This window comes from Agelaius tricolor, unplaced genomic scaffold (genome assembly GCF_023055355.1).
Source record: "Agelaius tricolor isolate 1412-34295 unplaced genomic scaffold, bAgeTri1.0.p SCAF_7, whole genome shotgun sequence".
Lineage (NCBI taxonomy): Eukaryota > Metazoa > Chordata > Aves > Passeriformes > Icteridae > Agelaius > Agelaius tricolor.
In genome coordinates this window covers 5,727,160-5,745,094 of record NW_027269267.1, presented here as the reverse complement: position 1 = coordinate 5,745,094, position 17,935 = coordinate 5,727,160, and the positions used below count along the sequence as shown (strand labels likewise).

The 17,935-nt window shown below is 47.1% G+C and overlaps 1 protein-coding gene across 1 annotated transcript; it reads left to right on the top strand.

The window, feature by feature from the left end:
* Positions 1-2,362: 2,362 nt before the first annotated feature.
* Positions 2,363-15,880, top strand: SIK1 (salt inducible kinase 1). The gene is made up of 14 exons (XM_071430231.1): positions 2,363-2,543; positions 2,845-3,049; positions 3,772-3,888; positions 6,482-6,545; positions 6,746-6,907; positions 7,201-7,325; positions 7,440-7,563; positions 8,504-8,727; positions 8,989-9,138; positions 9,729-9,851; positions 10,101-10,329; positions 10,998-11,273; positions 11,782-12,016; positions 12,805-15,880. The coding sequence occupies exons 2-14, from the start codon at positions 2,897-2,899 to the stop codon at positions 13,235-13,237; spliced, it is 2,415 nt and encodes an 804-aa protein (XP_071286332.1). The 5' UTR covers positions 2,363-2,543; positions 2,845-2,896; the 3' UTR covers positions 13,238-15,880.
* The last annotated feature ends 2,055 nt before the right edge of the window (positions 15,881-17,935 follow it).

The following is a 17,935-nucleotide window of genomic DNA, read 5'->3' as shown; positions in this document are numbered from 1 at the left end:
CACTAAAACATCCTGACAGATCTCTCTCAAGCACATTGATGATACACAGCTTGTGGATCGTGTAATTTGATGATGCAGAGCACCACATCTTCCTCACCCCACCTTCAAATTTACAAAAATTGACAAAAAGTTTGCCTTCCTTCCCTTGCACATCCATCTTGAACCCTCTAGGAGTCATCCAGGACCTTAAGGAGAACATCAACAAGTGAACACAATCTCAGAATCACGGAATTTTCAGAGTTGGAGGGACACATCCAGGTTTGGAATGTCTCCAGAGAGGGAACTCTGTGTCCTCCCTGGGCAAGTGTTCCAGAGCTCTGACACCTCCATGGAAAGAAATTCTTCCCCATGTTGAGGTGGAATTTCTTGTGGTTTATTTTATGGCCATTGTTCCTCATCCTGATTCTGGGCACCACTGAAGTCTGGGACCATCCTCCTGGCTCCTACCTTGGAGATATCTGCATGTATTGATTAGATCCCCTCTCCATCTTCTCTTTGAAGAGATTTTTACCGAGTGCTTTAAAATTTTCAGTGTGAAGCAGTGCTGCAACTTTTCTACCCTATTTCCAGCAGTCTGGCAAATCCAATTTGTATGGTGGCCCTGGATGGAAGAGCAGGGTCACCTCCCAGTGTGCCATGGGCTGTGATGGTCAAGGGAGAGGCTCAGACTGACAGGGAGAGTTTTCCAGTCAGAAACCCATCTCCTGACTGAAGAACTACCTGTCTGGAAAGAGCCTAGACTGACTGCAATAGAGAAGATAAAGCTGAAAAACAGATATGGCAGGCATCATTCAAAACTTATTTTTGAGACTAGACTGGAATTTGACTCCAAGTGTACAAACATTTTGGTCACCTGCTGCGTGGAGGCTGCAGATTGCCCTGTTTGAACCCTGTGCATCTGCTGTTTCACATCTGACCTTGAGAGGAGTCTCTTGGCTGAGGTTCAATCCTATACCACATCCTTAAGCCTTGGTGTGCCAAAGGGAAATTTCCCAAGCCTCCCTTCCACATTGAGCAGGGATAATGGCACTGCAGGTGTATTCTGAGTGTTGGGTTGCAATAGTATCACAGGGCTGCACAAACATGTGGGATGTGGACTTATTGGAGAGAGCCCAGAGGAGGCCACCAGGATGATCAGAGGGATGGAGCACCTCTCCTATGAGCTGAGAGAATTGGGATTGCTCAGCCTGGAAAAGGGAAGCTTCAGGGTGACCTAATTGCAGCCTTCCAGTACCTGAAGGGAGCTGACAAGAAAGATGGAGACAGACTATTTACAAGGACCTGGAGTGACAGGACAAGGGGCAATGGCTTCAAACTGATGCAGAGTACATTTAGGTTAGATATTAGGAAGAAATTCTTTACTGTGAGGGTAGTGAGACACCAGAACAGGTTGCCCAGAAAAGCTGTGGCTGCCCCATCCCTGGAGGTGTTCAAGGTGAGGCTGGATGAAGCTCTGAGCAACCTGCTCCAGAGGAAGATGAATGTCCCTGCCCATGGCAGGACATTGGGACTGAAGGATCTTTACAGTCCCTACCAACCCAAACCACTCTGTGATTTTATATATATACACATACACACACACACACACACATATATATATATATACACCCTCTCTAATTATTATTACTTCTGCTGCTGTCAGTGCCCAGCCGGTGGACCCAGAGGGCTGCTGTCCCCAGCATCCCCTCTGCAGCATCCCCTCCATCACACCCAGGAAAGCAGGGACAGGGAAGCCGGCCTTGCGCAGGGGAAGGCGGGTGCGTTTGCTGCTGCAGGCACAGTGCAAAGGGTGTGCGGTGCATGCACGGCCCCGCCGTGCCTCGGCACGAAACGCTCCCCTGCAGGGCTGCGGCCGCACTTTTCCTGCCGCCAGCGGGACTTCCCCATCTCACTGCGCTAGAGGTGCCTCGGCGGCTGGGGACACCGGCACCCCCGCCGGCAGCAGCGGCGGTCACCGGGGGGTCACCAGCTCCAGGTGCTGTCGCCGGGGCGGCGCCGCAATCGCGACATCCCTGCGCTGCCGGGGACGCCCCGTCGGGAGCCGCCGCCGCTCCGGGGAGCGACCCCGCCGGGAGGGCGGGCCGTGCCGAGCCGTGCCGAGCCGTGCCGAGCCGTGCCGGGCCGGGGGGTGGGCAGGAGACCCCCCGACCCCCCCCCTCCATCCCTGCCTCCCCCCGCCCTGACGTCACCGCCCCCCCCGGGTCTCCCGGGCGACGGCTCCATCAGCGCCCGCGTCAGCGCCGCCCGTTCCCTGGCAACGTCCCGGTGTCTCCGCTCCCCTCCAGCCCCGCGCCCGGCCGCGCGTCTCGCTGGCGTCAAAGTGACGTCAATGGGCCCGTCTCGGCTTTCGGCGGTGGGCGGGGGGAAGAGGCGGGCGGGGCGGGCGGTGCGCGCATGGAGGCGAGGGGCGGGCAGGGCTGGGGGCCGGGACATCCCGCGTGGTGCCGCCTGCCCCCCGGTGCGCGCTGGCCCCGCCGCACTCACTCACACGCGCGGCCGCCCGCCCGCACAGCCCTGCGCGCACACCGCGCTCCGCCCGCCAGGTACGAGGCGGCTCCACGGCCGCTCCGCCGGGCTCTGCGCGGCCGCGGGGGGAGCGGGGCCGGCGGCAGCAGCGCGGACGGGGCGGGCAGGGCCGGCGGAGCGGAGCGCGGCTGACGGTGCCGTGTCCGTGCGGATGCTCCCGTCCTGAGGCGCTGCCGCTGCCGTGTCCGTGCGGGTGCTCCCGTCCTGAGGCGCTGCCGCTGCCGTGTCCGTGCGGGTGCTCCCGTCCTGAGGCGCTGCCGTGTCCGTGCGGGCTCTGCGCGGATGCTCCCGTCCTGAGGCGCTGCCGTGTCCGTGCAGGTGCTGCGCGGATGCTCCCGTCCTGAGGCGCTGCCCGCCCCCCGCCTGAGCCATGGTGATCATGTCGGAGTTCGCCTCGGCGCCCGCGGCCGCGCACGGCCAGCAGCGGCCCCTGCGAGTCGGTTTCTACGACATCGAGAGGACCCTGGGGAAAGGCAACTTCGCCGTGGTCAAGCTGGCCCGGCACAGGGTGACCAAGACGCAGGTGGGTGCGCGGGGAGCGGGCGCGGGGCCCCGCGGGTGATGCCGCGGGACGGGGGCTGCGAGTTTTCCCGCTGTGTAGAATTAAAACGCGGCAAGAATGCCTGCAAAGAAACCCCAGCTCCCGCAGTTCTGTGTTACTGTAGCTCTATTGAGTTACTCTCAGTTTGCTGGAAACGCCGTGCTTCAGACGTTTGGGGTTTTTTTTGGTTGTTTTTTGTTTTTTTTTTTTTTCATTCAGTGGTCTTCAAGAACAAAGAACTCGGGGTCTTATTTGCAGAAATATTTTTTTCCTGGGCATGCAGCCGTATTTATATTTCTGGTGCATGTCAAGACCGTCTCAGTCACTACACTAGGAGATAGTCTGTAACAGGGATCTGTTTTTCACTGGCATGGGACGGATTAAAAGATTTACAGAATCCTGTCCAGTGCTAATTTCTGCAGTTCTGTTCGCTACCTTACGTGTAATCCTTTGACGTAGAAAAGAAAAACGAAAACGTTCTGTGCCGCGAATTCTGTGCGGTTCAGAAAAACAGGATCAGCTTTGTCAAGTCTGTGCTTTAAAAGCTACTTTAAAAGCTACTTTACTTGGATTTTGTGAGTGGTGTGTTATTGCGGGGGTGTGTCTTTTTTGTTTGTTTGTTTTTTTTTTTTTAAGGTATCTTAACAGTGAGAGTACCTGTTTTGTAATACCTGGGGTTGTTTTGTTATTATTTAAATTTGCAGGTTGCAATAAAAATAATAGACAAAACAAGGTTAGACCCAAGCAACCTGGAGAAGATTTATAGAGAAGTTCAGATAATGAAGCTTTTGAATCATCCCCACATTATCAAGCTATATCAGGTAAGAGTCCACCTTTGAAGTGTACCACGTAGATAAAATATGCTTGTGGTCTCTTGCTTGTGATTTTTGCATCTGATATTTGTGGAGAGAAAGCATATTGAAATACTGAAATACTTTTTGTAAAACGTTTGAAGTAAACTGGATGTCTTCAAAGTCATTCTTCATTCTTTGAACGAGATTCTGGTATTAGACAGCTTTTGGACAAAATTCACTGTAAAATTTACAAAGCTGAAAGCAGGCTGACATTTGTTTCAGACTGAGGAATGGGTTAGCTGAACTTCTGTCATTAACTTGCTTTTCCTACCTCGTCTGCTTTTCCCAGTCTAGAGGACTGGAACTTCTTACATGCTTTAGATAAGAGGAAGACTTAAACTCACATTGGGTGGGAGAGAAGGAAGGACTAAAGTTGAGTTTGCCTTTAGTGGAAGGGATATAAAATCACCAACAATTAAACCAAATGAATCTAAGTGGAAACTTAATCGAAGAATTAGATTAGTGAAAAATGAAAAGGTGGTAAATGTTGCTATCTTAGAATATGTCAAAAAATCACCTGTTTGGTTGTTCTGTTGCAGTTTGTGTCGTTTTGAAAATGTATTTTAAGTATCTTTCCCCTTCAGAGTTTCACAACAGGAATTTTGGTTTAGATTTATTTAGTTTCTGCACTGATGGATATTTTTAACCGTGGGAACGAATGAATGTGTTGTGCAGAAAGCAGGATCACATTTGTCTCGTGAGCAAGGGCTGCTTTGCAAATTCTAAACGTTAGATCTAAGTAGCCTTTGGTGTAAGTTCCTCTTAATCATTTAAACAATGCCTTGTGGATTTAAGGTGACAGAGCGGTTTGGGTTGGAAGGGACCTTTAAAGGTCATCTGGTGCAAGCCCCTGCCATGAGCAGGGCAGAGCTGTCAGTCTTTCTGGACCTGTCTGAAAGGGCAGAGGGGAGAAAGGTGGAGATGGATGAAGCAGCAGGTCTGAAAGTCCATGTGCAGTAGTAAACACTATTATCAGCTGTGATCTTATTGCTGGGTTTGTTAGCTTAAAAAAAATAAAAAAGAAAAAAAAAAAGTTTAATTAACATGTAAGGCTGAAGAGCCAGTAAGGCGGGTGCTTAGGCAAGGCATTATTTTAAAAGACCTTGACACACATGAAGTGTTTGTATTTATAGTGTTACCCATCATAACAAAAATGGTTCTGTGTTGAGGGCTGACGTCAGGGTTGCCCAGGGGCAGTATAGGACACACAGAAACATTCTAACAGTTTGGTTGAGTTCATTTCAGTGGAATGATGTGGGTGAAAATACTGTTTCAGAGCATTTAGGAAAGCAGGTTAAATTCCATCTCGTTGAACCACTTCACTTGATGCAGCAGATGACGTTGGTAGTGGACCATAATTTCTTTTCAGTGAAGTTTTCTTTTCTTTGTTGTTGTAACTGATGCTTTACCTGTTTGATGGAGGCTGAGAAGCAGAGATGGAATTAGATGACATACCAGTGTAGGGTGTGTATTCTTGTATTATTTCATCATTGTTTTAGTTTCAGCACCACGTCTTAATTTCATTCAGCTGGCAAGTTTCCCAGAACACTTTCCTTCAGTTTTTTAACTGGGAACCTCTCTTCCTTTGCTCCTTGTTTGTTTATTTTCATTTCGTGTCTGTGTGTACTTGTAGTGAGGGGAGGACAAGAGTCTTTGAAAAAGGTTACATGTTGGGAGCCTGGAAGTTACAGCCTTTGAAGTAGAATTGAGGCTTTTTGGATTGTTAACCTCTTGTGAGCCTCCTGCTTCCAAAACAAAGTATCTGCTCCGTGAGAGGGAAAAGTTTCCAGGGAAATGTTGTATTCTGAAATGCAACGTTTCAAAGGTGTGCTGTGGCAACTGAAGATGAACTTGGAAACGCTCAGAATCTCTCATTCATCGTTTGGATTTTAGTTATTCTTTTTTATTTTCCTCCAAAGGCAAATACTGTGAAATGTCAAAGCAAATTGATACTAGATTGATAGGCAATATATTGACAGTTGTTGATGTGCATCAAGCACTGCTGTTACACAAACAGGAGCTTGTTATCCCTTGCACAGGAGGCTCCCATGTCCCAGCCAACTCCAAGCAGGAGCAGGGGATCTGATACCACTTCTTGCTTTGTCCAGCTTGCAGCCATCTCTGCTGATCTGAGCCCCCACTAGCCTTGAAACAAAGACAACTTTAGATAAACTTCTGTGTTTCTTTGCATGTTGAAAATATGTCATAAAACTATATGTGCATATTTTAACAAAAGGAGAGTGTATGAAATTATCTAAACACTCATCTGCTCTCTTGGAGAGATTAGGTAGCTTGGTAATGGTGAGAAGAACAATGGCCTGGGAAGCCATTGTGTAATGTAGGCACATAAGCCTTGATTTGTTATCTTTTTCATTACCAGTTTGCTTGGAAAGAACTCTGTGGTGCAAAATTAGATGCTTTTACTGCCAGCTGCTGCTGCAAATATGAATTTGAATGGATATGTTTGAGAATTCACATAGAAAAATAAATGAAACTGTAGAGCTCTGGTTGTTTTGTTGGTTTTTTTTTTTTTAAATTGTGTCCTCTCATGTCTTCACAGGTTATGGAGACAAAGGATATGCTGTACATTGTTACTGAGTTTGCAAAGAATGGAGAAATGTTTGGTAAGTCCTCACTGATGGAGCTCACAGTTCCTTAGATTTAGAAACCATGGCTTTATTTTGTCATTCGTGAGTAACAGATACATTCTGATTAAAAACCTGGGGCTTGTGTTGTCAGCTGTCAAACAGCAAGCACAGTACCTGCAGGATTATGAAAAATTTCTTTGGGGTGTTTCTAAATCCTCTCTGATTTTGCCTGGCAGATCACCTGACCTCCAACGGGCACCTGAGCGAGAGCGAAGCACGGAAGAAGTTCTGGCAGATTCTCTCAGCAGTGGAATATTGTCACAGCCACCACATCGTGCACAGGGACCTCAAAACAGAGAACCTCCTGCTGGATGCTAACATGAACATCAAATTAGCAGGTACCAGGAAAGAGGAGTTCACTTTATAAAGAACATCAGGCGTGTTGTTTAGACGTTTGGGCTTCCCTAGGATGATCCTGTAAATGTGTTTGTATTTCTGTAAGTGAAAATAAAACAAAGAGTTACAGATATTTCTTGGAACAGATTTTGTGAACAGAAGGGAGTAGCTTAAATGAATAGGCAGAAAACAAAGCAACACATCTGTTCCTTTCTCTCCATTTTCTGCTACTTCTGAAATATTAGTATGCGGTTGAGTGTTGTTATCTTACCCCAGATTTTCATCTTTATTTCAGACTTTGGCTTTGGAAACTTTTACAAGTCGGGAGAGCCCCTCTCCACTTGGTGTGGAAGCCCACCCTATGCAGCTCCAGAAGTTTTCGAAGGCAAAGAATATGAAGGACCTCACCTTGACATATGGGTGAGCTTGCTATTCCTCAGAAACTGCGTTTCACACCTTGTGAGGGTCTGTGGGCCTTCAGAGTCGTTGCTTTTCCTGGAGTCACTCACTTGCTGTGCTGTTTTCTATTGGCAGAGCCTTGGGGTGGTTCTGTACGTCCTTGTCTGCGGTTCTCTGCCTTTTGATGGACCCAATTTACCAACCCTGAGGCAAAGAGTGCTGGAGGGGCGGTTCCGCATCCCCTACTTCATGTCCGAAGGTGCTTTTTTTTTTCAGATCCTTAACGTTAGAACAGGTGCTATAAAGGAGTAGCTATCCAGTTTGCAGCTGGCAATTATTTTGTTTTCATGTATCCAGTAGTTTCTGTAGGGCAGATGTTTTGTTTTCTGGGATCTGCTTTGTGGTGCATCTAAAAAGCTGTAGTTTCCTTTCTTAGAATATCCCTATGGATTACAAAAATACTTGACTCCCTAGCTGGAGAAATAATCGCTCAGAAAAGAGAGAAAACAGGATTTTAATGAGAGTAGCCTGCAATGCTGCCATAGGTGTAGTTCTCCTAAGATATTTTAGCTATGCAGAAGGAGGGTATTCCAGTGTGCCTGTGCTGCCAAGGAGAGCAGGAACAGTGGGACTCAGCAGTGTTTCCTGAGAACTCCAACAGTCTGATGAGAAACATGAAACTGAAGAGTGTTATCACCTCTCTCTGATTTGGTTTCAAAACCAAGTGAACGTGTCTGTGTTGTCACGTGGAGATAACTGCTGAAGTCTGAAGTTTATCAGTTACAGCCATGAACAGCTTTATTTCCTGGTTATAAGTAAATAAGCAGTATAGGGCCAGGACCAGGAAGTTGTATGTGATGGGGTTCTGTACTAAGTTCTGACCTATTTTATGTGCATGTAATGCCATCAAACCTGCATCCTCTCAAAACCAGCTCTTGTACAAGGTGCAAGGCCACCTGGTATCCAGTACAGCTTCATTTCCTGCAGTGAGATATTGTTTTTGTGATATGCATGTCAACATCTCTTGTGCTGTCTGGGATCTCTAATAGTCAGATCAGTCATCAGCTGCACCCAAACCTTTAATTCCTGTTTTCATAGGCATCTTACACTGTTGCTGGGAAGTGTTCTTAGCATGACCTGGGGCTGGGCTGTTACATTTTTGCCCCTTGCTCATGAGTTTGTCTTTCTTTGTCACCCAGACTGTGAAACACTAATCCGACGGATGCTGGTTGTGGACCCAACCAAGCGGATAACCATCTCCCAGATCAAGCAGCACAAGTGGATGCAGGCTGACCCCTCCCTTCAGCAGCAGCAGTCCTTGTCCTTCTCCATGCAAAACTACAACTCCAACCTGGGTGACTACAACGAGCAGGTCCTTGGGATCATGCAAACACTTGGCATCGACAGGCAGAGGACTGTGGAGGTGAGTTCTTGCTTTTTAGATACATCTCCACCACATCTCTTGCCCTTAGATACATCTCCAGTGACCACCAGAATGCCAGTGGTGCACTCATGGGTCATTCAATGAGTGGCCTTGATCTGGTGTCACAGCATAAAATCCTCCCTGCCCTTGTGGATTTTGCTTGGTTTTCCGAGCGTGCTGCTCTGAGCCCTTAGTGATGAGTTTTGGCTGCTTACATCTTGAGTTACCTGCAACTCAGAAGGCCCTTCCAATGTCTTTCAGTCCCTGCAGAACAGCAGCTACAACCATTTTGCTGCCATTTATTACCTGCTCCTGGAGCGCCTGAAGGAGTACCGGAGCAGCCAGGTGTCCACTCGGCCGGCAGCCGGCCGGCAGCCGCGGCCCCGGAGCTCCGAGATCACCAACGCTGAGGTGAGCAGAGGCACCTTTGCATCCCCCTTTCCATGCAGCTGCCAAGCTTCTGAGAACCATTTCTGATAGTGGTGCCCTCTGACAGGACACAGCCTGCTGTTCTTCAGCAGGAGGCTGAGTGAATATTAATGCCCTGTTTCCTAGGAAGTGACCGCGGGTCATGGTCCAAAGAATAGTCTGCCTCCAGTGCAGGTCAATAATGAGCCACAGGATTAGACTTCTCATGGAAATCTGCCCTTTTAGGCATGGCTTGGTTATGCTTCTTTGTTGCATATCCTGTAGAAGTACTCCATGAGTCACTTAATGTGTTTTTCTGACATTCATTTTATTTTCTTCGCCCCCACCCCCTTTAAAGTGTGGTTTGGGTGCCTCTGCAAATTGCACTTCCAGTTAAATTGCCTAACTTAGGAGGAGGAGGAGATCTGTGTTTGTGTTGGCATTGATGGATTAGCTTTGTTCATTTTCATAGAAAGCATGAGGAGAGAGCTTGCAGGGAAGGTGGCTCTGAAATTCTGTGACTCTCCAGTATCTGAAAAGTCACGTGGAACTGCAGTGTGTGTGATGGCTTCTGTGCATCGCTCTCTCTCCAGATGCCTCAGGACACTCTCACCAGTGAAACCCTGCGATCATCTCTGCTTTACCAGCAACCTCAGAGCCTGATTCAGCCATCCTTGCAGGCAGAAATGGACTGTGACATAAGCAATCCATTACAGGTTGGTGTTCCCTGATAAACTCTGCGTTGCTTCTTTTTTTGTTTTTTTCATTGTTCTGCCAATCCACAACAATGGGGGTCGTGACTGTTCTCTCCCTCCTATGTTTTATTTGGCATTTGGACACATTGTCACGTAGCCTCTCAAACAATATTCCTACTGGAGACATGCCACAGGATTGTGGAGAGCATTAAAAGGTAGTGCAGAAAGAAGGAAAAGACCCTGAAGTCTGTGATCTGGCATGTTTTCCAGCCTGTGTTCTTCCCTGTGGACACCAACTTCAACGGGCTCTTCCGGAACCGCTCCATCTCCCCGAACAGCCTGCTGGAGACCACCATCAGTGAGGAAGTGAGGCAAGAGAAGGAGCTGGAAGATGAAATTAAGGCATATGACCACCACCCCATCTGCATCCCTAGCAACACCAGCAGGAGGCACACCCTGGCAGAAGTGACCACCCATTTCTATCAGCATGTCCCTCCATGTAAGTAAGTCTGGGAGAGATGAAGGATGTCTGTAGGTAGGGGAAAAGAGCAGAGGAGTGTCATGGAGCCCAAATGCTGAGGGAGAGTGGGCTGATTTTACCTTGACAAGGGTAGGAAAGCCTAGAAAAGAGGTTTGTACTCTGCCCTCCAGTTCTGTCTGTAAGCAGGGCCCTTGGGGAAGAGAAGCTGTGCTGTTGTATTTCACCTAGATCTCTTCAGAGGGGAGCATGCTCACAAGCAGGTCACAAACCTGGTCTGCTTGCTCCTGCTGTTGTACTGGGGGAGGAAAAAGTGCCTGAATTTAACAAAAAAACACCTCACTGATTGAGTTTGGTACATACCCAGACCTTGTGAGCCAACTAAATAAGCACAACTGTTCACAAATCATCCTGGTTGTGCTAAAAAACACTGTGTGCCTGATCCAGCACAGCCTGGTGATGCTGGTGTTGCTGGCCAGCTGGACAGGAGCCCAAACTGAGGTTATTTGTTGATTTGTTGACCACTTGCTGGAGTCAAGCCCTGGGACAAGAGGAGTTGCTGGACACCTCTCCAGCTCAAGGCTGTTTATTAGTGCCAGTGTAGGTGGGCAGAAGGCTCTGATGTCATGTTTGTTCCTTCCTGTACTCATCTTGGGAATGTTCTTTCTCTCCTTCCTTCCCTTCCATAGGTATAGTCATTTCCTCCTCTGCCAGCCCCACAGAGGGAACTAGCTCAGACAGCTGCCTTACTTCATCTTCAAATGACAGCTCAGTGGCCCTGAGCAGCTGTTTGGCAGGTCAAGTAATGACGGGGAGCCCGGCCACAGCGAGGATGACGTCGCCTTTCCTCGCTTCCCAGTCTGACGCTCCCGTGTTACAAGTCCAGGGCTGCATGGGAGGTGCTTCTCTCCTGCCTGTCAGCTTCCAAGAAGGAAGGCGAGCATCTGATACCTCATTAACTCAAGGTAATGCCTTCCTGGCCTTGTTGCTGAGGAGTTGCACCCTCGCAACAGCCACTGGGAAAGGGTTGGGTGCAGGGAGACTTGCTGCCCGTTAGTGTTACACTGAGGCTGGACACCTGGATATTCTGCCTCTCATGTTCACGGGCCCTGAGAGAGGGTGGGATGCCCTGGGGAAAGGTTCTCAGACACTGATTCAGCCTGCCCATGGAGATATTTCTGCTGCCGTGAGTGGGATGGCAGGCTCCACCTTCCTCCTAAAATATGGAGTGTACAACGTCATGATTTCTCTCAGGCTTTTCCTTTGCCATGCACCTCCATCTGCACAAAGGTGCAGCTGTCCCAGTCCCTGTTTCATTACCTAAATCCTGCTCTGACCACCAGGCAGAGGGTGAAGATGAACTCTTCCAGCCCAGTTCTCCCACCCAGGAAGGCAGTGCCCAGAAAGGCTGATCTGTACTGCAGGCAAACAGGAGGAGGATTAAAGTGCATTTCTTTTCCTCGTGTCCCACAGGCTTGAAGGCTTTTAGGCAGCAGCTGCGGAAGAACGCTCGAGCCAAGGGGTTCCTCGGCTTGAATAAAATCAAAGGCTTTGCTCGGCAGGTGTGTCAGTCCTCCTCCTCCTCTCGGGCAGCCAGGAGTGCCATGAGCCCTTTCCAGCACACGCAGCCCAACACCTGCATGTACAGCAGCAGCGGGAGCAGCAGAGAGGGGAGAAGCCTCCTGGAGGAGGTGCTGCAGCAGCAGAGGTGAGGGAGGAGCTTTGGTGCCTTTTCTTTGCGTTTACTTTGGGTTAAGGGCAAGCAAGGAGGGGTAAACACAGCAAAAGAGGTTGGGGGTTTGGTCACTGGGGGTTCCTGTCGTCCATCTTTGCTGTGTGGCAGTGGGTAAACTGCTCGGCTTCCTTTGTGGCTTCCTGCCCTGGCACATGTAACACAGGACGTGCAATTCCACTCAAAAATCTCAATGTTCAAATATTTGGAGGATGCTGAATTGAGAAGCAGTTTGGTAGTGTGGGGGAAAACATTGCTTCTCCCTACTGCAAGCTGTGTTTTTCTTTGTTAGTTTTGGGAATGATTTCTTTCCTCCTCTGCCTCCTCCTGTAATTTTCCCATGGCAAGGAAGTGAGACCTTGTAATTTGGAAAAGTTACAGCCCACAAAGGAGGCACAGTTCCAGTGGCCTCAAATGTCATGTGTGGTGGCACCTCTTCGTTCCCATAGAAGCGAGATGGAAAATTGAGCTTCCGGTTTATCTGCACACATTGTCTCTAGAACATCTATTATTAGGTGGCCAAATCGTGACCAGATAAACTTGGTTGTGACAGTTGCCCTCTGACAGAAGGGGTAGGGAATTCTGACAGAATGAGGGAAAGCCTGGCACGGGCAGCTTGCTTTGATTGTGCTGGCTGGGCTAAGGAGAGGTTTGATAGAGGGAAACAAAGGGGAAAGTTATGGTCAAGGTTAGGGGCAAGAAAGGAAGGAATAGAACATGGAATAGGAATAGAACTAACCTCTTCCCCGTTGGATTTTGTTCAGAATGCTCCAGTTCCAGCATCACCAACTACTCCAAACAGCTTGTCCCCAGACCTCCCAGACACCTGCAGCAAGCAGCATCCCCTCCTCTGATGGAACCTGCAAAGCCTCCAACTCCATTCTGCTGTCAGAGCTGCAAAGAGAGAACTCCTTTGAGCTGGCCTTTGCTGGCAGCAGCCAACTGCTCCAACCTCATTTCCTGGGGCTGAGCGTGTCCCCGGTGTCGTCGGCCGCTCACCTGCTGGACACTCACCTGTACATCAGCAGCAGCAGCAGCAGCAGCAGCAGCGCAGCCCCGCTGGCCGCCCCCTTCTCCCAGCAGCAGAGCTTCTCCACGCCATCCCCGAGCTACGACACTGTCACCCTGCAGCACGGGGACTGTGAGATGGAGGACCTGACTTCCAGCCAGCTGGGCAAGTTTGTGCTGGTCAAGTGAGAGCTTTGGGCAGCTCCCGTTGCGGGGGAACTTTCACCGCTGCTCCGTGGCTGGCTGGCGGCGTGGGGACGAGTGACTCTCAGAAGCAATAAATTTTGAAGTATGTGAAGAGGCTGTCTGGCTCAGAAAGCTGGCAACTTTATAGGACTGAAACAAGCAATATGTATGTCTTTTTGCTTCTACTATTCTTGCACTGAACAAATACGAATAGAAACTGATTTTTTTTTTTTAAAAAAAGGAAAAAAAATAATGATGGGGCAGATGGGTGGGGCATTTGTGGGGGCAGGGAGGGATGTGGTTGGGGAAGAACTCTTCGGTACTGTACTCAAGTCAGACCAATACAGCTCTGCTGTTATGCAAGATTAGCAGCTGTCAGTAGTGGTGACACAGCAGGGAGAGGCTTTTCAAAGAAGGGACCAGAGCCTCCCTTTTTCACAATATTCATTTATGGGTTTGTGAAGATGATTACCTCTTTAGAAAAAAAAAAAAACAAAACAGAAAACCAGTGGCATGCAGCATTATGCATTCATAAGGAGACAAAAATGGAAGCATTGCCATTTGTTGTTTTTCCTTTTCCCTCCTGTTAACACTCATTTTATTTAAAGGAACCAACATCCCCATTCCACACCTCCCAGATACACATACTTTAAATGAAAACTGTGAACTTCTTGCTTGATACATCAGCTGGAAAAGCTCAGCATGCCCTTCTAATTAGTACAGAAGCAGTAACTATTGGAAATGTATCCCTTGGTAATCAGGATCCAAATTGCATAATGCCTGGTCTTTTGCAGGGATGTTTGTTTGGGAGTGGTGTGTGTGTACATACACACAGGTGCACACATGCCCATGTTTTGTTGGTCTGGGTAATCTTTAGGAATCTTTTTATAAACTCTAAGTTTGTTCATATTCTTGCCGAGGCACTGAGGAGGGAAGCAGCAGCACCTGTGGGGTAATGGGAAGGGTTTTCTTTTTAAAAAGCCCTCCTGGAGGTTGCCTACAAAGTTGCCTGAGGGGTATTTCTTAGTGCTGCACATCGTTATTTCCGCTGCTAATTATGTTTTTATGCATTTCATTATCAGGGTCCAAACAGAACTGACTCTTGGGGAAATGTGCAATATTGAGGTTATAATTATATACTGACAAAGACAAAAGGAATAGGCTAGAACAGAATTCTACTCTAATGGAGTACAGCTTTTTCTGAACAAAACTGTATTAAAAGTGAGTAAAACAGCACAATCTTTGGGTGTTTGTTTTTGGTTGGTTTGTTTTTTGGCATATTAGCAAAACGAGGTTTTGCATTAGGTAGGTGTTTTTTCCTATGGTTTTTAATGCTGTATATGTATATAAATAGGAAGCAGAAAACTATATAACACTAGTTATTTTTTATATTTTGTAATATGCTTCTCTTGTGTTTCTGGTATAAACCCCAACTCCCCTCCTGAGGCAGACCATGACTTCTGTTGGTGTCAATAGAGGTTGTGCTGAGGTTTAAAGGGGAGGACAGGCTGTGCTCCTACAGACATGAGTTGGGGAGTGCATGCAAACTTTGGAAGCAGGTGAGCAGACAGTGAGACAGCTTGGCTGGGAGCTGCCATCCAAGTGTCAGAGTGTAGCTGCATTCTGTCTAAATGCTTAAAGGACCCATCTCCCTAGTATGACACAGGGTGCCTTCAAGTTACCTTGGCTTCATGCAACCTGCAGTATTACACAATTGCAAATAATATAGAGACCTGTTTTGGGTTTTTTTGGGGTTTTCTTTTTTGTTTGGTTTATTTAGTTGTTTGTTTTTTTTTTTTTAAGGAAAAAATAAAAAAGCCAAAGATTGACCAGGTTAATTGGTGGGAGTAGGAAGAGTTGAAGATGTCATGTGGCTCTGTCTGTGGCTCTCCATAAACAACCTCTTTATCTGTGTGTTGTATCTGTGTGTCTGTACTGGTGCATCTCCAGCTTGCCACTGCTGCTCCATGGTCTGAAAGCTTCAAAGTGACAGAAAATTGCTCGAGTTGAACTCCTGTTAATGAGAGGTGCCTTGCAGCAGAGAAAACACCAAAGTCTCATGCTCATTTGTAGTGTGGGTTTAAAAGAAAACAAACAAACAACCCCCCAAAAAACCCAACCCAAAAAAGAGATTGCATGGAGATGGCTGGAGAGAAGGGCAAGAAGAAGCCAGCTTGTCACAAAGCAGCAACTTGGCCTTCAGTATTGTAAGGGGCAGCACATGTACTTAAACCACAGAACTTCCTCCTCAATTTGTGTTTTGTTTAATGCCATGGATCTAAAGGCCACAGATTCTTTTGTTTCCTGTCCTGAGCAATGACAAGCACTTTACTTTCATAGTATTTTCTTTTCTTTTCCAATTGCTGTAGAACCTCTTTGGAATTATTGCTGGAGCAGAAGAGGTCATTTTAAAAGTCTGGGTTTTTTTTTTTGTAGATATCTTGACAGTGCTGTTCTGCAGACTGCAATGCAATAGGGTATTTAAAGACACTACGTGATTGGTTTAATTGATATGTATAGTTTATTTTTTATCATGACTGAACAATCATTTTATTTCTTATGTTAAAATGAGAGGTGTACACCAAAATGATTAGTTGATGTGTTTTATTTAATATTTAAATAAAAAATGTTTTAAAATTGTTGTGATTCTGTGGAGTATCTTCACCCAGTGCACTTTTGATTTGCATAGTCAAGACTCATTTTCAAGCCCAACTCCATAGGACATTACTGACACTTTCTATTACATCCTAAATGAAGAGGGATGGTGGGCCCACAAATCTGATAATGGGATATTGAGCGTTTTGCTGGTAGGCAATCTGTCTGAATTTACCAAGTCCGTGGTAATCGGGTTATAAAATGCAGCAGGACCAGAGGTCTGGGCAGTGAGGATGGCCCAGCGTGGTGGTGTCACCAGATGGGCTCTCCCTCCCTCCCTCAGTGTCACCTTCAGCTGGGACAGCCCCAGCCAGATTAGGGCAGCTCCTGAGAGAGAGCAAAGGGAGGGAGGGACTCACAGGGGAGAGTGGATTGTGTCTTGTAAAATATAACTTGAGAGTTAAAAAAATACTGAAAGGGCTTTGTATTCAGCTCGTGCACTCACAATGAGAGAGAGGAATGATTTTGTCTGCAAAGGGACCCCTAAATATTGACAAGCTTTAGTTTGACCTGACAAACACTCAGGGAAAAAACCCAAAAAAACTCCCAAGCAATGTTGTTTTTTAAAAAGAAATTAAGGATCAATTTTTTTTTCCTCTTTTTTTTTCCATCCTGAAATTTTTATTTTAAACCCCACCTATCACATTTTGAAAGAAAGAGTGATGGAAAGGTAAATCCAAGAAGTAAAACAGAAGCTTGTGGGGAAACAGAGATAATATTTATTTATTTTGCTTTCTAAAGTAGTTGTTTGCTGAGCTGGAATTTGTAGAGCTCTTTGTGCATTTGCTGTGACTCCTGAACTGATAGAAAAGTGTCATACACATGTTTTTCCAGGGTTGTTTTCCATGTGACCATCCAAAGTTAGGAATTTTGCAACTATTAAAAAATAATGTATGCATTCTAAATAATTTTTTAATTAGCTTTTAGTATGACCTGACTTAAGGATAATCCTAACTGTTGTTTTCAGCTGGGTTCTCAGGGCATTATTTTAAACTCCAGTAATTCAGAGAAATTTGAGAAAGTCACTTCTTAATGGATACAAATCAGTGCAGCTCCACCAACTTTCATGGACATCACTGACCCTTGGGTATAGAGGGATCCCACCAGCATCATGATTTCTGTGAAATGGTAGGAAAAACAAGTACAAAGAAACCCTGGGAGTCTGGACTCAGTTTCCATGTGTACACTGTTTTCACTCTTGGTGCTTTAGTCACTGTCTTCCTTCCTCTCCTCTGAAATCTGTCTCTGCTCCTGTTCACAGCATTTGTTTTTGTCTTTAACATCTCTCAAGATGCTGTTTTTCTTCTTGCTTTCATTTCTCACATTACAACTTGGTACCTTCCCTTTCTCTCCCAGTCCAGGACTGGTGTTTTTCCCCCGCCGCTCAGATGGAACAGATGCTGGCAAGTTTAGCACAACCCCAGAAGTGAATGATCAAACCTTGGTTGTTTTTTTCTTCAGAAAGGAAATGCCTAGAGCTGGCAGGAGATGCCAGACTGGTAGCAGTGAAAAACACAGGCTGTTTTTGCACTGAGCAGGCTGAGCACAGCCAGCCAGCCAAGCACTCTGGTGCCAAGGTCCAGCCACGGCAGCCAGGGATTCTCACCTGCCCCTCTCCTCCTGCAGGTGACCCATAACTCATCCCCAGCACCTTCTCCTTCACTGTGCCCAGCACAGCAGCCACACCTCAGCAAGGAAAGGAATCCCTCCTGGCAAAAGCCATGGTTGTGTAATGCTGGCCTGTGTCAGCTGGAAGGGAGAAGCAGCAGAAGGGAGAGCAGTTGAGCGAATGAAAAGATGGAGCAGGAGATGGGAAGTGATGGGTGCTTCCTTTTTACTCATCCTGCAGAGTGAGAATAAGGCACACGTCACGCAATGAAGGAGAATTAATTTAAAACTGATAAAAGGAAATATGTGCCTCGGGAGGGCATCGCTTCAAATGCGCTTGCTGGCTTATTTCATGACTGCTAACTACTTTTAGTGGTGACAGTTAAATCAATGATAAAGGTAATCCACTGTCATGGTTTATGGATTTAGCAGAGCAGC

Coding starts and splice junctions, on each gene's coding strand:
- SIK1 (XM_071430231.1), top strand. CDS start 2,897: ATGGTGATCATGTCGGAGTTCGCCTCGGCGCCCGCGGCCGCGCACGGC. Junction 8,728..8,988: donor ACAGGCAGAGGACTGTGGAG/GTGAGTTCTTGC, acceptor AATGTCTTTCAG/TCCCTGCAGAACAGCAGCTA. Junction 9,852..10,100: donor ACATAAGCAATCCATTACAG/GTTGGTGTTCCC, acceptor CATGTTTTCCAG/CCTGTGTTCTTCCCTGTGGA.